General features: G+C 37.2%; 1 protein-coding gene across 5 annotated transcripts in view; it reads left to right on the top strand.

Moving 5' to 3' along the window:
* Positions 1–20,980, top strand: part of UBR5 (ubiquitin protein ligase E3 component n-recognin 5) — a 143,142-nt gene that overhangs the window by 47,161 nt on the left and 75,001 nt on the right. For 3 of the 5 annotated variants that reach the window (XM_082858798.1, XM_082858799.1, XM_082858797.1), the window contains exons 6-13: positions 4,297–4,486; positions 4,679–4,838; positions 5,424–5,573; positions 7,352–7,563; positions 16,837–16,953; positions 17,038–17,148; positions 17,749–17,903; positions 19,232–19,349. In XM_082858798.1, coding sequence (XP_082714924.1) covers positions 4,297–4,486; positions 4,679–4,838; positions 5,424–5,573; positions 7,352–7,563; positions 16,837–16,953; positions 17,038–17,148; positions 17,749–17,903; positions 19,232–19,349 — 1,213 coding nt within the window. The remainder of the gene's footprint in view (positions 1–4,296; positions 4,487–4,678; positions 4,839–5,423; positions 5,574–7,351; positions 7,564–16,836; positions 16,954–17,037; positions 17,149–17,748; positions 17,904–19,231; positions 19,350–20,980) is intronic. The other 2 variants (XM_082858801.1, XM_082858800.1) reach the window with 1 other exon arrangement.

Below are 20,980 nucleotides of genomic sequence, written 5' to 3'. Positions count from 1 at the left end.
CCCACATGCCGTGTAGCAACTAAGCCGGACTACTGAAGTGAGTGATTTAATGATTCAGTGCCACAACTACTGAAGCCCACGCACCTGGAGCCCATGCTCCGCAACAAGAGAAGCCACCGCAATGAGAAGCCTGCGCACCACAATGAAGAGTAGCCCCCCCCCCGCTTGCCGCAACTAGAAAAAGCCCGCATGCAGCAACGAAGACCCAACATAGCCAAAAATAGATAAATAAATACTTTTTAAAAAAGAGTTTATGTTTAATAGGATGTTTAAAATGGAAATATTAGCATCAAAAGTCTCTTTATTCCGTTGTTTGTTATCACTGGCTATAATGGATGATAGGTATAAGCTGCTTTTCATTGGTTTGAGCTACCGTATTTCCTTCGGAGTTTAATTTGAGCTAATAGTACAGGATTTGAAAGGAAAAAGCCAAGCAGGCCATTGTAATTGTAAACAGCTGAAGCTGGCCCCAGTCTAAAAAGGTGGTAAGATAGTAGGTTGTAGGGCTTCGACAAAGTTAAGTGGACACCCCATTTTTATTTTATTTTATTTATTTATTTATTTATTTAGGTACGCGGGCCTCTCCCGTTGCGGAGCACAGGCTCCGGACGCGCAGGCTCAGCGGCCATGGCTCACGGGCCCAGCCGCTCTGCGGCATGTGGGATCTTCCTGGACCGGGGCACGAACCCGTGTCCCCTGCATCGGCAGGCGGACTCTCAACCACTGCGCCACCAAGGAAGCCCTCGGACTTTTCTTGTTTTTGATGCTGTACATTTTTTTTAACCAGCCAATCAAGTATATGGACCAGACTTGACCCATGGGCTTTAAGGTTGCAAGCTGTGGATTAATTCCATACTCAGTGTGATTTTCTCAGTTGACTGGAGTCACTTTGTGTACCTTGAGTATTATATGATGGGGTCAAATTGTAGGATTAATTTGATGAGCAAAGTATGGATAGAAGAAACTGGTTTTTCCATTATTATTATTTTTTTTTGCGGTACGTGGGCCTCTCACTGTTGTGGCCTCTCCAGTGGCGGAGCACAGGCTCTGGACGCGCAGGCTCAGCGGCCATGGCTCACGGGCCCAGCCGCTCTGCGGCATGTGGGATCTTCCCGGACCGGGGCACGAACCCGTGTCCCCTGCATCGGCAGGCGGACTCTCAACCACTGCGCCACCAGGGAAGCCCTTTTCCATTATTTTTGAGTTTAGTATTGAAAATTATATAACTCACTGTAATTATAGATAAAAAGGGGATTCCAGTACTGTCTTTTGTGACCACTAATAAACCTCTATTAATGTATACTTAGTCTAACACATTGCTTTTTCTCTGGATAGCAAGCTGGTTAGAGGAATGTTCAGGAGCAGTTGAGGCTGGTCGGCTGGTAGATTGTTTGGATTCTGATAGAAGAAATCCTGCACTGCGGGTGCAAGTGGGAAAATGTGGTATTCTCCATGGTAACGGTCAGGTTAATGAATGGGCAAGCCAGAGATATTTTGACCTTTGTCTTTCAACTAACCTCAGGTGAGGGTTTGTGTAGCAGAGATTGCAAATTGGCTTAAAGGCAAGAATTTGAATGTTCTGGATACGCAGGTATTCTCCACTCTTCCCTGTCGTCTTGACTTTACTTAGAAATTAGTAACCTATCTACCTCTTGTGGAGATTTGAGTTTGTGATACCTGTAAGGTCTGCCAGGAATAGCTGTGTACTTGGATAGTATACCTGATCAGGTTTCCAGTATTATTTGCTTAGGGGGAAAATCATATGCATTTTTCGGTAGAAATATTGAGTCATTACTTATATTTATTTTGGCCATATAATGTCTGAACAGGGGCTTTTTGGAGTGAAATTAATAATAGGCTCAGACAGTAGGCTTACTCTGGCATTATCTCAGGCAAACTGGGACATATAGTTACCCTAATTATATCTTTTTAAGACTCTTTAGTGTGGTTCCTCCTGTTTTCAAGTTGAAATAATATATGTAGCTTTTGACTGTTAAAAGCTTCCAAAAGAGTGGTTCCACCTGACTTAATTTTGACAACTTACAGGAAACCATGAAGTAGAAGTGCTGATTTAATGTTTGATTTGAATATGTGTTTGTATGTTTCATTGATCCTATATTATTTTCTGTTGCGTAATTGTCACAAAGCATATAAGTTGAAAAGAAAACTTGTCTGTTTTTGAGAGTACTGCTTTCTTTGATAACACATGACTATATTTTTAAAATCATGTTTAAAAACACATAACATAAAATTTACTATCTTTACGGTTATAACTGCACATCTCAGTAGTATTAAGTATATTTATATTGTTGTGAAAGAAATCTCTATTATAACTTTTTCATCTTGTAAAACTGAAACTTTATATCCAATAAACAACTCCCTTTACCCCTCTCCCCACCATCTGACAGCCACCATTCTACTTTCTGTTTCTATGAATTTGACTATGTTAGGTACCTTTTATATTTGTAATCATACAGTATTTGTCTTCTTGTGATTGGCGTATTTCACTTAGCATAATATCTTCAAGGTTCATCTGTGTTGTATTGGGTTGGCCAAAAGGTTTGTTCGGTTTTCCCATAAGATGGCTCTAGTGGCGCTTAGTTGTCTTTAACTTCATTTGAAACAATTTTGTTGGATTGTATTGTGACAGCTGTCATATCAGCGTGCATGTAAAAAAACTTACCAAAATTGGTGAATTTTTGTGTAGCCATTTTAATATTGAAGATGGAAGAAAAACAACACTTGTGGCATATTATGCTTTATTATTTCAAGAAAGGTAAAAACACAACTGAAACGCCAAAAAAAATTGTGCAGTGTATGGGGAAGGTACTGTGACTGATCAAATGTGTCAGAAGTGGTCTGCGAAGTTCCTTGCTGGAGATTTCTCTCTGGATGAAGATGCTCCACGGTTGAGTAGACCAGTTGAAGTTGATAGCAATCAAATCGAGACATTAATTGAGAACAATCAACATTATACCACGCAGCTCTTACACATAGTGCTGCTATGAACATGGGTATGCAAATACCTCTTCGAGACTCTGTTTTCAATTTTTTTGGATATATACATAGAATTATAACTGCTGAGTCATATATAGTGGTTCTATTTTTAATTTTTTAGGAAACTTCATACTGTTTTTCATAGCACTGCACTATTTTACAGTCCTACCTACAGTGCACTAGGGTTACAGTTTCTATACATCCTTACCAACACTTGTAATTTTCTTTTTTTTTTTTTCATGGTAGCCATTCTGATGGGTGTGAGGTGATAGGTGATTGTGGTTTTGATTTGCATTTCTCATGATTAGTGATGTTGACCATCTGTTCATATGCTTACTTGGTGGCCATTTGTGTATTATCTTTGGAGAAATGTCTGTTCGCATTCTTTCCCATATTTTAATCAGGTTATTTGATTTTTGTTGTTGTTGAGTGTTGGAGCTCTTTATATATTCTGGATACTAACCTCTCATTACATAAACGATTTGTAAATATTTTCTTCCATTCTATAGGTTGCTTCCTTACTCTGTTGATTATGTCCTTTGAGGGACAAAATCTATTGGGATATTCATAGGGATTTTGATGAATCTGTAGATTGCTTTGAGCAGTATGGACATCTTAACAATATTAAATTTTCCATCCCCTGGGCACGGGTGTCTTTCCATTTAGTTGTGTCTTTAAACTTTAAACTCTGAATTTTACTTTTTGTGCTGCAGACTGTTAGTAGTTATGTCTCATAGGTCTTTCACGCAAAGGTGAGATGCATTCTATAACTCACTTTAGAGCTGTGACTAGAAATGCTTGGTATGTGGTTCTTTAAAAAATTGTTTTAAAAGATGCAAAAGGGTGGTATATATCTTTCTAAAAAGTGAGTTTATACTTCAGCATTTAAAAAAATTGACACAATGTTTTGTTGTTGTTGTTGTTGTTTTTTTGCGGTATGCGGGCCTCTCACTGCTGTGGCCTCTCCCGATGCAGAGCACAGGCTCTGGACGCGCAGGCTCAGCGGCCATGGCTCACGGGCCCAGCCGCTCCGTGGCATGTGGGATCCTCCCGGACCGGGGCACGAACCCGTGTCCCCTGCATCGGCAGGTGGACCCCCAACCACTGCGCCACCAGGGAAGCCCGGAACAGTGTTATTTTAAAGTTCAGTTCTATTGTTCTGTCAAAATACTACTACAGCATATTATGTCAGTTAGAAAAATAACTTTATCATATTCTAAGATAATGAACATGAGACCCAAAGTGATCTTTCTGAATGATTGTTTAAAATGCTGTTTCTTTAAATTCTCCAATATTTAGAAGTCGTTGGAGTTCTGGAGTGGGTGGAAGTGGAGGAGGATCCTCTGGTAGGTCGTCAGCTGGAGCTCGAGATTCTCGCCGACAGACTCGAGTAATTCGGACGGGACGGGATCGAGGATCTGGGCTTTTGGGCAGTCAACCCCAGCCAGTTATTCCAGCATCTGTGATTCCAGAGGAGCTGATTTCACAGGTATGGATCTTGTAGAACAATTAACGTAAGATAGCAGGACAGGGTGAGGTTTAACTAAATATAGCAGGCTGTAGTCATGATTTATATCATGAACTGTGAAATACTGGTTTTCTGTATTGATCCTAGGAAGCTGATTTTAATAAAGAAGTTATGAAAAAGATAATTAGCATAGTACTCTATTTTTTATTTCAGGCCCAAGTCGTTCTACAAGGCAAATCCAGAAGTGTCATTATTCGAGAACTTCAGCGAACAAATCTTGATGTAAACCTTGCTGTAAATAATTTACTTAGCCGGGATGATGAAGATGGAGATGATGGGGATGATACAGCCAGTGAATCTTATTTGCCTGGAGGTTGGTTGATCACCATCATGGTTTTCTCATCTCTGAAGGGAGAGATTTTTTTTTGACTGGGGAATGGAATTTTAAAGTGCAGTAGATTTGCTGACTGTTCTTTCCAAGGTGGTAGGTATTTCTCACTGTAGTGTTTGATTTGATGGTAAAATTCTCTTTAAGGGAAAATGTTTTTGCTCAGTGGACTTGTGTTTGGTCCTATAAAGACATGGATGTATGTGCATGTCTTTATCACTGGCTGACAGATGACTGGAATGTTGTATTTTGATGCCCTTATTACTGAATATGGAATAACTGAACTGCATTTAGATTTTGACTTTCTGTGATGTCACAAGAATCTTCAATAGTGATCTTTTTTTCTTGTGGTAATTTAGTAGTTAGCCCAAGCAACAATCATGCAATTGATGTTCCTTAAAATCTGTGTTAATAACGTTAATTTTATTTCCTAGGTAGTTACTGCTTTTCTTCTCAGGTTATGTCAGTAGTCAGTCCCTGATTTTAATGTTTTAATTTTCAGGGATTTTTCAATGGTCTGCAGATTTTTTTCTCTATATCTGCTTCATTTATGTTTGTTTCTGTTTATAGAGGATCTTATGTCTCTTCTTGATGCTGACATTCATTCTGCCCACCCAAGTGTCATTATTGATGCAGATGCCATGTTTTCTGAAGACATTAGCTATTTTGGTTACCCTTCTTTTCGTCGTTCATCACTTTCCAGGCTAGGCTCATCTCGAGGTAATTTTGCATTTATTTCTTTGTGATTGTTGGCTGACTCTATGGAGAGATAGTGGTAGAATTCATTGTATTTGAACTTTTAATATTACAGTAGACGAAATCATTACTTGATAGTGTTTTTGGATGCTTTGGCATTAAAATAGTTACTTTTGAGTTTGAAGAGCCACACTAGAACTTTAGAGATGATCTTATCAACATAGTAGCATATATGTAAAGGGTTACAACTTACCTAACTGTATTTTTAATTAGGAATATGGATTCTGAAGTAAAAGCAGAATTCTGCTTTACGGTGACATGCAGCATTCAGATAACAAGTCTCTTTAGTTTATTTGATTAAAATAAAGTGATTATTTTGTTCATTTTAAACCCTGGTTAGATGGAAGAGTGAAATATGAAAAGACTTATTAGAATGAGATTGATCAATAGTAAATATATAGAAATGCTTATTATACTAAAATGATATTTTCAGAAGTTTGAAATCTTGAAAAGGTATAGTACACAGTAGAGTTTAGAAAGAAGATTTTGAAATCATACAAATATAAACCTTTCTCTGTGTATGTTGATGTGGATTTAGCTTGCATTTTAACTTTTGTAAGTCAGTATTTTTACTTTCCAGAATGTAAAACTGCTTGATTGAAGTAACAGGCAAGAATCAGATATATTATTTACTTATCATTAGTAAACTGGAAAGGATGCTGTTTTATATTAAGACCTTACTGCAAATACCTAGTACTTGAAAGCAGTTTTAAAATAACAGACTTACGATGATCTTTTAGTGTACTGAACCTATTATGTAATGGCTTAAAAATTTTAAAAAAATAAGTGCATATTTTACTGCCTAAAATGCATCAAGTATTGCATTTAAGATAGTCAATATCTAACACAAAACTCCTTCTAAATTTCTCCCTTTTGCTTTTCCTTAGGTCATTCTATGTGGGCATCTGTTTTACTTTGAACCATATGAAATTGGTGGTACTTGACCATGTTAGATCTGCATGGATGGCAGTTTTATATGGTTCAACTTAATATTGTTTTTAATCCTTACTATCCAAGTCTTGGAAAGTTTATTTTGGTTGCCTATTTAAAAAATAATATGTGAGCAAGCTGAAAAAAACTGGTTTTAAAAAGTTTGTAGGCCAGTTTCAGGGGAAGCATTTTTGTAAAGTAATCTTTCTATAAAGATTCTCAAAAGAAAAATTCTGTCTAGTTTCTCAGAAATTTTAAGACTTTTCCATAAAAATCCAGCCTGTAAAATTACTCTAAACAAGGGCTTGGATTATCAAAAGTTTTATAGTTAATGGATTTTTATTTTACCCTTTTCAAGATTTGGTTGTTGTTTTTTTTTTTTAATCTGTATGTGTAGACTCTCTAACAAATACTCTTTTTTGGTCTATGTATCTAACGTGTTAAAATTTTAATTTATGAATATTTTCTAATAAATTTAAGTTACGGTAAACATTTTTAATGAAAGCCAAAAATTTAAAACTCCATTTAAAAAATCCAAAATCCAGTTTAAAATAAAGCACTTCTGCTCTAAAAGCATATAGTTGGAATTCAGAAAAGTCTGCCTCTACATAGTGCTTAAAAATACTAGTTTATAATTTTCATACATTCACTTGAAAGAGTTAATGTTTTGAATGTTGCATGTCAAGCTTATTAGGTATACATTTACATTAAGTTCTTGTGAGTGGATAAACTGCTGTTAGTTGCATCCTGAAGGGTCTTTACTAGAGAGTGGCTTACTTTTATCCCACTGGTGTGACCCAATTGCATACCAGTTCTCCTTCTTCCCTTAGAGAGAGACTCTGAGCTGTTGCGTGAACGTGAATCCGTTTTACGTTTACGTGAACGAAGGTGGCTTGATGGAGCCTCATTTGATAATGAAAGGGGCTCTACCAGCAAGGAAGGAGAGCCAAACTTGGATAAGAAGAATACACCTGTTCAAAGTCCAGTGTCTCTAGGAGAAGATTTGCAGTGGTGGCCTGATAAGGTATTTGAAAAGAAACCCCACCCATCCTTTCCATTTTAACTGAATTCCTGGCACTCCCCTCCACCCCGCCAAAAAGGTTTCTGTTTTATTTCAGATTTTCGTACTGTCATTTAAAATGCAGAGATAGGAATTCCCTGGCCGTCCAGTGGTTAGGACTCTATGCTTCCACTGCAGGGGTCATGGGTTCGATCCGTGGTCACGGAACTAAGATCCTGCATGCTGCATGGCGCGGTCAGAAAATAAAAAATAAAAATAAAATGCAGACATAAAGTGATATTTTTGTTTTGTTTTAAATATAAGTAGATCATCTTTATTTGACAGTACAGGAGTCGTTTTAAGGAGATGTGTTCAGTGGTACTATTTCTTTTTCTACTTGATGAAGTAAATCAGAGAAATAAGGATGGTAGTTCCAGATAATATATCAGCATTCTGTTTCAAGATTTCTTTTCTGGTGGTAATTATACCAGTAACGAATGGTATATTTCTTGATAGGAATTTGTTTTGTACTGTCAAGAGTACCCCATTTTCTGCAGGGCAGGTTTCTGGTCATTGTTACAAGCATGCATGTCAGGGCAAGATTAGGGATCTGTGTTTCTTTGATTTTAGCTTTCCCGTTTGATGGCAGTGAATTCTGACAGGCCCTTTGCTCTAAAAGCTGTGGGAGACAAAGCAGGCTGAACAGGAATGGACTGGGGGAATTATGCTCTGCATCCTGAGTGGTAGTACAATGACTAGCTTCTAGAAAGCATGCAGGATTTAAGTTGATTTGAATCTGTAAAAATCCATCACTGCTACAAGTGAAACAGAGTTGACACATTCTTTTATTTTACTTTTATTTTTATTGGGGTGTAATTGATTTACAGTATTGTGTTAGTTTCAGGTGTACAGCAAAGTGAATCTGTTATACAAATACATATATCCACTCTTTTTTAGATTCTTTTCCCATATAGACATAGTCTATTGATGGTGTGTAGGTTTCACTGTCTTAAGTGATTGGTAATTTATCTTCAAAGGCTCCTGTAGGAAGCCATGGGTTTTTCACCTGTTTTTTGGAGTGCCTGTTTCTTATTTCCAGAGCCAGTTGGATAGGAACTTTTCTAAAGTAGAAGTAAAAGAAGATAAGAACTTGAAGGTTATCTCTAGCAGATAAGGAGATTCTGATGTAGATTTCTTTTCTTTCTTTGAAGTTGAATTTGGGATATTAAAGGAAAAATATTTAGTGTTCTGAATTTGTTTATATTTCATAGTTATTGTGACTCTTGATGTAGTTCATTTATTTTCCTCTGTATTCAGCTCATGTGGAAAGCTTGAATGCAAGAAGGAACATGAATTTCAATCAGCCTCTTTGTAAGCAAAAGGTTATTCTGTTTTCTTTGGCAGCTGACAGACTTTCCCTGAATTGCATTCTCTTACTTATTTCCATAAAACTAGAAATGTTCCAGTTTCTACTTTTACTTCATATGGTAGAAGGTGATTTAAACCATTGGGCTTTTTCTTTTTCATTTCTTTTTTTTCCCCTACATTGTTCTTTGTTTCCTGTTTCTCTTGCCTTGATCATGCTAGAGCTGTGTCTATGTCATATTGGCAGGAAGTAATAGAGGACTCATTAATCTTGTTTTAATAGTGCCATTGCATACATATTAGTGTAGGCTTCTTTGTCACACATCTGAAAGTGTTTTGAGCAGTATGAGTTTAGCAAGCTTTTTCCCTGGCCAGTGTACCCTCTGTTAGAGTTAGCCGGTCTTTGTTGGCCTTTACTGATAGGCATGGTTTTGGGTATAGCTTGTTTTCAGAGACAGTTACTAAATGCATCGTAAAATCTTGACACTGTACAGGTCTTACGTACTTAGTGTGTTATTTCCTTCGTTTGTTTAGACATTGAATGAAGGAGAAATAGCAGTGTGTGCAACAAAGTATATCCTACCTATACCTTTTTTTTCCTATTAAAGAAAAACCTAATTTAAAATGTCACTGAAGAACTACTTTTTATTAGCTTGTGATTGAAATTTAGACATCAAAAATTTCAGTTCAGGGAAAGAAAACAGCATAAACCTAATTAAGCTGTTAAGCATTATCCCAGTTATCAACAAACCACTAGATGATTGTTTTGCAAGGCTGAATGCTACAGTCAGAAAGAGAATGCAGAGAGTTGTTAAAGGGAAAAAAGACCTTGCTTTTAGAACAGTGTGCAAAATGATCATACAGGGGCATAGGATACATTCCACATGAAGAAACAGGCATTATGTGGGGCCTTCTTAGTCCTCCAGAATTGGGGGTGGTGATCCCTGAGGAGGAGAAAAGGGCTTTGGGGCAAACTTGATAGGAGATGGAGAGGTAGGTGGAGAGAGCAGGGAGGTATAGGGCGTCAGCACGCACTGTTTGGAGGTAGTCTCTCTGTCTCTTTTGCTTTCTCGCTCTCTCCCTTTTTTTTTTGTTTTTTTTGGGGGGTGGGGGGGTGGGAAGAGGATGTCCCAGCTTAATTTCAGAAATGACCTAAATTGTAAGATTGGATAGTATCCATGGTATTTTTCATTCTTCCTTTTGTTAGAGTGCCTGAGAAATTCCACTGTTAAATTATCTGGAATAATTTTGACTTTCCCACCACCTATTTAGAGGAACAGCTACTTCTTCAAAATTTCACCATTTTCTAGGCTAATAAAGCTCCCTTAATGGTGGAATGAATGTTCTCTTTAAGCCTTTACAGTATAATCTTAAATTGAAAATATTTGAGGTAACCTTAAACTTTATTTCCATAAATTATTTTGATTTAAATGTCAAAACTAGTATAAAAGCATAATTGGTAACCCTTGTGCACTGTTGGTGGGAATGTACATTGGTTCAGCCACTGTGGAAAACAGTAGGGAGGGTCTTTAAAAAATTAAAAACAGAGCTACTGTATGATTTAGCAATTCCACTTCTGGGTATTTATCTGAAGAAAATGAAAACACTAACTCGAAATACATTTACCCCCATGTCTATTGCAGCATTGTTTACAATAGCCAAGATATGGAAGCAACCTAAGCATCCATCAGTGGATGGGGACACACATGCACACCTGATTGAGTAGCCTTGGTTAAATGCATATTGTGTGTTAGGCCTTTTGTTCAGGTGTTAGGGTGAGAGTTTTGTAGAAAGGCAGAACAATGATGTTAATACTTTGGTGTTAAGTACCATAATGGAATTAGGTATAAGAGGCTTTGGGGAATCACAGGAGGCCAGACTGATTACTAAGAGTTACTTTGATGGGAAGGTGCAATCTTTTAATTAGGCAGTTATCTAACATGGCTCCATTTTCACTTCTCAGTCATTTTTGGAATTTAATTTTCTCAGATTAGAAATTTAGTTCTGTGTTGCTGAATGTCTACATTTACGTTGTAACTATATATATATATATGTATGTATGTATATATATATATATATATATACACACATACATATATATACCAACCTACTTCCAACAAGAATCTAAAGTGACTGATAAGAGAATAAAAAATGCAGCCACAATAGTAACAAAGACTGTTAAAAGTAAGAATGCAAAGGTAAGAGCTAAGTAGTAAATGCTGAAGGGAAAGGGCCGAGAAAACTTACACGGAAATCCATACTAAGTCAATCTGAAGTTGAACATAAAAACTTCTGCTTTGTGCCCTGTAACAAAACAAACCCTTTCAGATTAGAAAATGCACACATCCTTTATTTCCAGTAAGCTCCCAGAGAAGAATTTGACAAAAGTTGTTTGGTGGGTGATGAAGAAACGAAACTGATTCAGCAAGTCAGTATTGTTAATTTACAGTCGTATCGCTTACTGTTCGGGATCTATTTTCATATAGTTTAGGGAAAATAAGAAAATTTATTCTCCACCAGCCTTTTGAATTGTAGAGTTGTGTGTTATTCTCAAGTTTCTTTGAATGGTGTTGAGAGGAAATAGTCCCATGACGTTTGGCTCCTTAAATTATTTGAAGCAGCCATCACTGTTGGGACCAGTTGATCAAATTTGTTGGTCATTCTGCTTCGCCTTCAAGGTTCTAGAAGAGGAAGTTGGGTGAGGAAGGTCTTTTTTTTTTTTTTAAATCGACATATGGAAGCTTCCAGGAAGTATCTGTTAAAAGTTGGCTAGGTGTGTCACAAATGTACTTTAATAATGAAGTAAGAGCAAAAGGAGAAGACGTCATAAAGAGGAAGAGAAGCCAGGCATAAGGAGAAAATGGAAACCTAGATAGGTAAGGAGAAGTGAAGTGTGAATAAGGACAGTTAACAAATTGTGCCATGTAACCTGTAGTTGTATAGCATCCATTTCAGCCATAATACACAGCACATTGCAGTTAGAATTGGTACTTAATGGGAAAACTAGTGTTTGCTGATAGTAGGAAAATTTAAAAAAAGAAAACCAAGGTTTGTAGGGAGAAATTTAGGAATAATAAGACCAATTTTTAAAAAAATGTAAGTCACTAGATGAAATTAATAGGAGTTCATGTTGCTATGCTGAATGACCTTTTTCTTTTTCTTTTAAAGCTTTGGCTTTTTAAGGTAATTTTTATCATATTTTTGACATTTTCCATCTGTCTTTAGGGAGGGATTCCTCATTTGGTTGATCTTTAATGTTCAGACAGTTGCAAATTTATTGATTAGATTCAGCTTCTAAAGGATTCGTTTTGTTTAAAAAAAAAAAATAGAGCTACAAACTACTGATCTTAACGGAAATGTGCATATCCACCTTTTCCAGTTGGATTGAAGCAGGGCCCAACTTGCTCAGAAGCAGCCATTAGTATTTCATCAAAACGATAAAAGCCTTGTCTTCTATGATATTATGAAGTGTGTGAGCTAAAATACTGTTTCTTTGTGTGTATTTGGTTGCTTTGTATTTCTCCACCTACTGATCTAAATCAGGCAAGAGACAATAGGTGATTTTTCCATCATCTTCCTTTGGTTGGTGGTTTTGCCATCTCTCCACATTTGTCCATAATGGATTTTCAGGGCCTTCAGGGTTCACTTAGCTCATTCAGGACTAATGAGCTGGGGAACATTGGTCCATCCTTGAAGGATATAGGCAAGTCAGTTCTGAGAGTGCCTCACACACCATGCTGTGGCTATAGGGATGAATTGTTTAGGATTGTACTGCTCTGGCAGAGTTTTTACTCAAAAAGTTTGAGTTGAGATGAATTTGTTCCTTCAGTTGTCAGTGTGCTCCTACTATGTGCCAAGCACCAAGCTGGCCTGTGGGAATGTAGAGGTGAATTCGTTATGGACCTTCCCATAGGCAACTCATTGGGGAAGACAGACATTCACATACAATGAAATGTGTTCACAGTATGACCAGTGCTAGACTGAAGGTGTGAATACAGTATTTATAGGGGCTCAGAGTGGGGAATGACTAACACCACCTGAGAGATGTGGCAAAGACTTCACAGAGGAGATGACATTTAAGCAGCATTTTTAAGGTCAAGTAGGCATTAACCAAGATGCAGAGGCATTCCAAACACGTCAAGTATGGGCCTAGAGTCAGGAACGGTCAGGGTGTGTTTGCGGAGCAGTGAGAAATTCAGAATTGCTGCTCTGTGGTGGGAGAAGGAGAAGAGCAGGGTGGAGAAGACCAGAGAGCCCTAGACAACTTGCCAAAGAGTTAGGATGTTGTTCTGCCAGCAAAGTTCTTAGAGCAATGACATGATGAGATTGGTGGGGTTTGGTTTTGTATATTTTTAGGGAGACGAGCACTATTGGCACAGTGGGAGAAAGATAGGAATAGTAAAAATCTAGAGTCAGTTAAGAGACTGCTAGAATTGTTGTAGAAGGGAATTGTGAGGCTCTCAACCAAAGCAGTGACAGGGAGGATGGATGAAGGGAAGAATGTTCGAGGAAGTTGAGACAAAGTATAGCATTGGTTTGCTAGTCACCATCTGGTTAAGAGAAGAGGAAGAGTTGAAGAGAGGGCCCAGGTTCCCTTGTTGCCCTCCTGTTACTGGGTGGGTGGTAGATGTCATTCATGGAGACAGGGACTACAGGGGACATGTAGCTTTGGAGGAGACGATGAATTCATTTTGGAGATGGTAGGGTGCTTTTCAGACATCCAGGCAGTTAATCTGCAGGTTAGTCTGCAGATAGAAGATTTACATGTTTAAAAGCGTAGCGCCCCAGTGGATACAGTCACTTAGGCTGAGGGTGGAACATCATTTGAATAAACGGACAAGGACAGAATCTGGGTCAGGGAGTACGTGGTGGTACAAGGAAGGTGGAGAAATTACTGTAGTCATGACGATAGGAGGAAGACCAGTAGAGAGTAGTGACCTGTCAACAAGGGAGAGGAGAGGTTCTAGAACTGGTGATGACCAGGGTCCAACGGTTCAAAGAGTTTGAAGAGAAGATGGATTGGTTCAATGCACGGGGCATCGATAAGGCTGTTGCAAGAGCAGGCGTGGCTGTCAGTGCGAGCCGGTGAGGTGAGACGGACGCCGGGTGACAGTTCACTTCTCCGGGCCTAAGGCTGAAGGGCAGGCGGGTTTGGACGGTTGTGGAGGTAATGAGAGAGGGTTGTGTCCACTGTGTGTGGTGAGTTGTCCTTAGATAGTAGAGAGGAACACTTCTTTCTCTGAGAAGGGGAGGGGGAGGGGAGAATGGTGTTTTTTCATTAAGTAAGTCTGGATGGAGATGGAAATACTCAGGAAGCTTGTGCCTTTTGGGTGAGTAGGAGATGAAGTCAGGGCAGCAGAGTAACCAGAGTTGAATTTGACCACTTATTTGTGCCAGGTGCTTTAATATATGTTACTTTATTTGGTTTTTACCGCCCCCCTCCCCATCGTGTTATTATTATACCCATTTTAGAAGTGAAGAAATGGGTTCAGAGAAGTTACATAACTTATCTGAAGTTACCTACTTAATAAGTGTTGGATCCAGGTTTTGGACTCAACTTGGTCTGATTCTATCATCTCTTTAACCAAGGGGTCGAGAAGGAAGTGTGAGGTAGAAATGTTAAGATTTGATGCAGCAGCCCTGGAGAAAGTACACGGTGTGTTTTTCAGATACTCATGGTGAAGGGAAGAGTAGAATTGCTAAGTTGGAAAATTTCAAGTTTGGTCTCTTTCCCATCCCTCCATAGATGTGACTTGAAAATAGAGCTGATTGGCACTGGTAAAATAGAAGATTAAAATTAGTGTTCTTCAGTATCTATAGTTACTGAAAGTTACTGTATAGTTTAGATTATAACAGAAAATGAACAGAGATACTGACTAAACCTATTGATTTGTCTGCTTATAAGTGAAAGATTGAAACTATCAATGACATGTTATAATAAATGAATATCTATAGCTTCCTACTGCATCAGAAACAAGTTAAATGAAGTCTTGTAAACTAATAATACATCAGCGCCATTTATTGGTTTGGGGACCATTTTAATTAATAATAAATGCCCAAAATATAGAACTTTAACCAAAGACTTGTCCATTTTAAAGCAAAATGGGGATTGAAGGGGCTTAAAATTCCTGTTGTTTCTAATAGAAGTCCCTGAAGAACATATACCAAAGTGTTTGAGAACTTCATCCAAACCTACTTTAAAGCATTATGTGCAATTAAGTTGTTATGACATAATTACATTGCATAATTGTTGGGTCCGTTTTCTTGAGCTTATAATGTACCTGGAAAATAAACCTCTTGGGGGAAAAAATGTTCATACTGATTATTGGAGAAAGACTATATATGCAAGCAAGATCTTATTTTAAAGAGGTAACTTGAAACTCCAAGAAAGCACTTGATGTTTTAATTGTAGTTTTATAGAAAGTATTAATGCTTTTATGTATTTCAGAAATTTCGTATGTTAAATGGAAATTGTTTTAAATGTGTAAATATTTGAGTTTATGTAAGCATGTATGTACTGTGCTAAAAGTCACTTGTGTTGGGCTTCCCTGGTGGCACAGTGGTTGAGAGTCCGCCTGCTGATGCAGGGGACACAGGTTCATGCCCCGGGCCGGGAAGATCCCACATGCCGCGGAGGGGCTGGGCCCGTGAGCCATGACCGCTGAGTCTGCGCGTCTGGAGCCTGTGCTCCGCAACGGGAGAGGCCACGACAGTGAGAGGCCTGCGTACCGCAAAAAAAAAAAAAAAAAGTCACTTGTGTTTTGGTTTGTGTGTAATATTAATATGCAACTTTTGGTTTCAAATTTTTTCTTAAACAATTAGTGGCTTACATTTTAAAAAAGAAAAATCAACAGCATGAAACTGCAAAAAAAAAAAAATTAGTGTTCTTTCTATACAGCTCTGAGGCATAACCTGTTGTTATTATAAGTCTTGACAGGCTTCACAGACTACAGCTGAGCACCATAACCCATCTGACCAAATAAGATTGGAATTTGACAGAAACCTAAAAAGACGCCATTAGTTTAGCATACTCTGGAGCCAGAACATCAAAGAGAGCAGAGAAGTTTTGCAGTGGCAAAAATACAACGTAAAATCTGTTATTGGCAAGCTTTGCTGTGAGATTTCTGGTCATTTTGGTCTTATGTTAAAAAAATTATCACTTTATCATTTATATTATTAATTTATTGTCTGCACTTTTTATAATTTAATTGCGTTCCGACTCATTGCATGTGCATTGCTTTAAAACTAAATGAACTTTTACCTTAAAAAACAACACAGACACTTGTTTCAGCAGCTTGGAATAGCCTACAGGGAAGGAATCTTGTGTTGATACTCGACTTTCCCCACTTGAACTCCTTAGTCTGTTTTTTCTTCATTTATTCAACACGTTTATTGAGCATCTACTCTGTTCACTGTTCTAAGAACAGGGGATACAGTGGTGAACAAGACAAAGCTTATATTTGAGTGAAGTAGACTATAAATGAGTAAATACGTCAAGTAAATATGTCAAGTTGTGAAGTGCTGTGAACTAAAGAAAGCAGAGTCAGGAGATGGAATATTAGAGTGCTGATTTTGTAGATAGTGCAGTCAGGGAAGGTCTCATTTGAGCAGACTTGATTGAGGAGAGGGAGTGAGTCACCTGAGAAACAAGGCAAGAGAATGACAAGGACATGGTGGGATACTGGCAGGAGCAGGAAAAAGGCCAATATGACTGGAGGAGAGTGAGTTCGGAGGCACGGGGGGGGGGGTGGGGGTGGGGGGGCACCCAGGCCACTTAAAGGAGGGCATTGCGGGCTGTGCTGGAGACTTTGCTAAAGCGGTTTGTGTGTTCACATAATTAATCGAAATTTGATGTAGTAATTAATGTGATGTATCCGAATCTTTAGGTTTGGCAGTTGTTATTTATACCACTGTGTTATTTCCACTTTACAGGATGGAACAAAATTCATCTGTATTGGGGCTCTGTATTCTGAGCTTTTGGCTGTCAGCAGTAAAGGAGAACTTTATCAGTGGAAGTGGAGTGAATCTGAGCCTTACAGAAATGCACAGGTATTTCATTATATTAAATCTTGCTTTAAATAGCTCTTCAAATCAGCATACAAAATGGTAATCACTTTTCTTATGCTTTCAAAGAATCCTTCCTTACATCATCCACGAGCAACATTTTTGGGGCTAACCAATGAAAAGATAGTTCTCCTGTCTGCAAATAGCATAAGAGCAACTGTAGCTACAGAAAATAACAAGGTATGACACACTGTGAAAAACATTTCTTAAATTCTTGATTTTCTTCCTCTCCCTGCCCCTTTTCCATCTTTTCATTTCTATCTAACTAGATCTGCAAATAACAAAGTGTCTCAAGCCTTAGTACAGTAATCCAATGTATAATCTTTTTATTGCTGGTTTATCTCTGTATTATAATTCCTTTTCAGAGATAGCTTTCTACTTTAAGGGAAGGAAAAATATTCACGCTAAGTCCTGGCAAAAGAGGAGATATTGAAGAACTACAGTAGATAGATTGAGGAAGTATGGATATTATATCTCAGATTATCAGTGTGACTTTAGAGTCACGAAATTCGTTTAAAAATTGTTGGAGCAGATATGGACTTTCAATTAATGCCTTAGAGATGGCTTTAGACATTTATTTCAATAACTAGTATTTTGATTGACTTGCGTGAAGAAAGTATTTTAGTTTCTAGTCTTATTAAGGACCTTTTCTGAATTACTTTTTTTTCTAGCCTTTAGAATTCCAGTCCAGAGTGTAGGTATTCCTTACCCTCGTTTTGACCACAATCCTTTTGAAAAGATTACTTGTTTTTATTTAATCCTCTGGTGTTTTATCTTTAGGTTGCTACATGGGTAGATGAAACTTTAAGTTCTGTGGCTTCTAAATTAGAGCACACCGCACAGACTTACTCAGAACTTCAAGGAGAACGGATTGTTTCTTTACATTGCTGTGCCCTTTATACCTGCGCACAGCTAGAGAACAATTTATATTGGTGGTGAGTATCACAGAGGGGGGTATTTCTATCAGTGGATGCTTTTATGTACACAGATAGGTGCTTTGAGTAGTGGAATACCAGTAGAGAAGGTCAGTTGAAAGATAATGCTTTAGACTCACAGAAAACAAACATATGGTTACCAAAGGGGAAAGGGGGTAGGGGAGAGATAAACTAGGAGTCTGGGATTGGCAGATAGAAACTGCTCTATAGAAAATAGACACACAACAAGGTCCTACTGTATAGCACAGAGAACTATATACAGTATCCTGTAATAAACCATAATAGTAAAGAATATGAAAAAGAATATTATGTATAGAATATGAAAAAGAATATATATATATTTTGACCACAATCCTTTTGAAAAGATTACTTGTTTTTATTTATATTTTATATGTGTATATATATTCTTTTTCATATTCTATATATAGAATATACATATAATATTCATATATATTTCACATTTTATATATATATATATATATATATATATATAAAATGTAATATAATAACTGAATCACTTTGGTGTATACCAGAAACTAACACATCATTGTAAATCAACTATACTTCAATTAAAAAAAAAAAAGCTAATGCTTTATAGAGAGGGAAATTTTCACTTTGGAGCAAAGTAACATTGGAAAAAACCCTTAAGATAAAGAAAAGCTTATAAAAATAATACATACTTAGTGACTATAATTATGAAATTTTTAAAAGGTATAAAGTAGAAACAAAAATCACCTATAATCCTACAACCCAAATGTAACTACTATTAACATTTTGGGAGTATTTTATTAATCTTTTTTTTTTTCCTATATATAAACGTGTACTTTGCTTTTATTTAATTAGAAACTTAGAGTGTTTTTCATACTTTTTTCATTTAACAGCTACATAAAATATAATTTTAAAGGTTATTAAAGTATGTCATTGTATGAATATTCTGTGCCTCATTTAATTATTCCTTTAATGTTCGAAAGGGGCTTCAAATGTATTTTCTGTTGTGTTTTAGGGAATTATCAGCAACTTTGCATTGGCAGAAGTAATGTATAGGGGAATTTACTAATGAAACAGAATTATTTGGAAGTAAATATCAAATGATGAATTTCCTGTGACTTTTAATCCTAAATGTTTAATAAAAGTGGACCCAGTTATGTATTGTAAACCTGTGATCAAGTTATGATTATTAATAAGTTATACATGCTAATATTATACTGAGGCAAAAATATTAGAGAAGGAATATACAAGTAATACTTAAATATAATGTGTATAATTTCAGATTTATTTAATGGGCTTCTTCGCCGCTTATTTGTCCAATTTTTGCTTTTCCTTTTCAGGGGTGTAGTCCCTTTTAGTCAAAGGAAAAAAATGTTAGAGAAAGCTAGAGCAAAAAACAAAAAGCCCAAATCTAGTGCTGGTATTTCTTCAATGCCGAACATCACTGTTGGTACCCAGGTAAGTGGTTAGAATTAAGTCTGTCCTGAGACTTCTCTGGTGGTCTTCCTTGGGTAAGTCTCCACGCTCCTAATGCAGGGGGCCCCAGATTTGATCCCTGGTCGGGGAACTAGATCCCACATGCATGCCCGCCACTAAGAGTTCATACGCTGCAACTAAGAAGTCCGCGTACCTCAACTAAGACGTCTGCATACTGCAGGCAAAATAAATAAATACATATTAAAAAAAAAAAACGAATTAAGTCTGTCCTAAGGGACATTGTTGCTCATCAAAATCATTTCTTCCCCTGTAATTAATTCCCCTGTAGGCAGTTTTATAAATGAATGTCATTTGAAGGACCTGGTTCTAGTAGTATGTATGTGCCACATCACTTTTCACTCAGTAGCTGAGTAACATAGATTCTGCCCTGATGTCAGCTGGTTTTCCTGTGGGACAGGAATCTCAGATTAGCCTGGTTTTAAGAATCATTTGGTACTTAAATGTAGAGTTTAAAAATGTAGAGTCTGGAGCCCCTTGCCTGAATTATTCTTTCAGTTGGTTGGTGGTAGGACGCAGGCTTCCTTATGTGTCACAAACATCCCAGATGATTCTTATGACCAAGCAGTTTGAAAGATACTGCTCTCTGGCAATATTGTCAGCATGAGGCAGGAGTCTTCGTCAAATCCTCGTGTTTCTACTAGTTTCTGAGATGGTTTTAGCCTCTTATATATATATCTTATGGAATGTGATTTTCTAGTACCCCAATGGTTCTCAAAGTGTGGTCCAAGGACTCCTGCTGGCTTCTCAGCCCTTTCGGGGGATCTGAGAGTCCTTCTTTTTCCAGTTACCTATCTGTGTAAGGCTGAGTTGTCGTCATATACTTTAGCTAAAGTAACATATTACAGCAAATTGAATGCAGGAGCATACATGGGACTCCAGCTGTCTTCCATTAAATTAGACATTAAGAGATTTGCAAAAATGTAAACAATGCCACTTTTCTTGCTGATTTTTTAAAAAATGTAGTTATTTTTATAAATTATATTAACATGGGGTTTATTAATATTAAATATTTAAAATTTTCAGTTTTAATTACTAATACATTAAATACCAACTATATATGACCCACATAAACAAAAGATTTGGGGATTCTTGGTAATATTTAAAAAGGGGAGACGGTCCTGAGACCAAAAGAGTCTGAACACTACCGTTATACTTCTAATTCATTAGATTCTGTTAGAAATTTATCTTCGGGTTAAAAGTTGATATTAATATTCATTATAGCAAGTGCTGCAATGAGTGTTTAAGGACTTTATAATCCCTAACGCTTAGACAAGTGTTGGGTTTTGTGATGTAACATGGCACTAATTTCCTCATCTAGCACTTTTTTTTCAATTCAGCTTTTTCTCATCACTGTAAGGTGGAATCATGTTTACATTACCTATGTCTTAAAAAGTAACCACTGCTTTAGCTGTTACTTTTCTCCAAAACTCAGCTTATGTACTTCTTATTTTTGTTTGGGACTCCCATTTGTTTTGGTCCTAGTCATGGTTGTCTTTTTCTGACTCCTTTATTGGCCTTCCAACTAGGAAGTTTTCAGCAATTACCCATTATTTTGAATATTGTTGTTTAGTCTTCATTATTTACATCAGTTG

This window comes from Leucopleurus acutus, assembly GCF_964270905.1.
Source record: "Leucopleurus acutus genome assembly, chromosome: 17".
Lineage (NCBI taxonomy): Eukaryota > Metazoa > Chordata > Mammalia > Artiodactyla > Delphinidae > Leucopleurus > Leucopleurus acutus.
The sequence above is the reverse complement of the archived record's forward strand: the minus strand, read 5'-3'. Positions and strand labels throughout refer to the sequence as shown.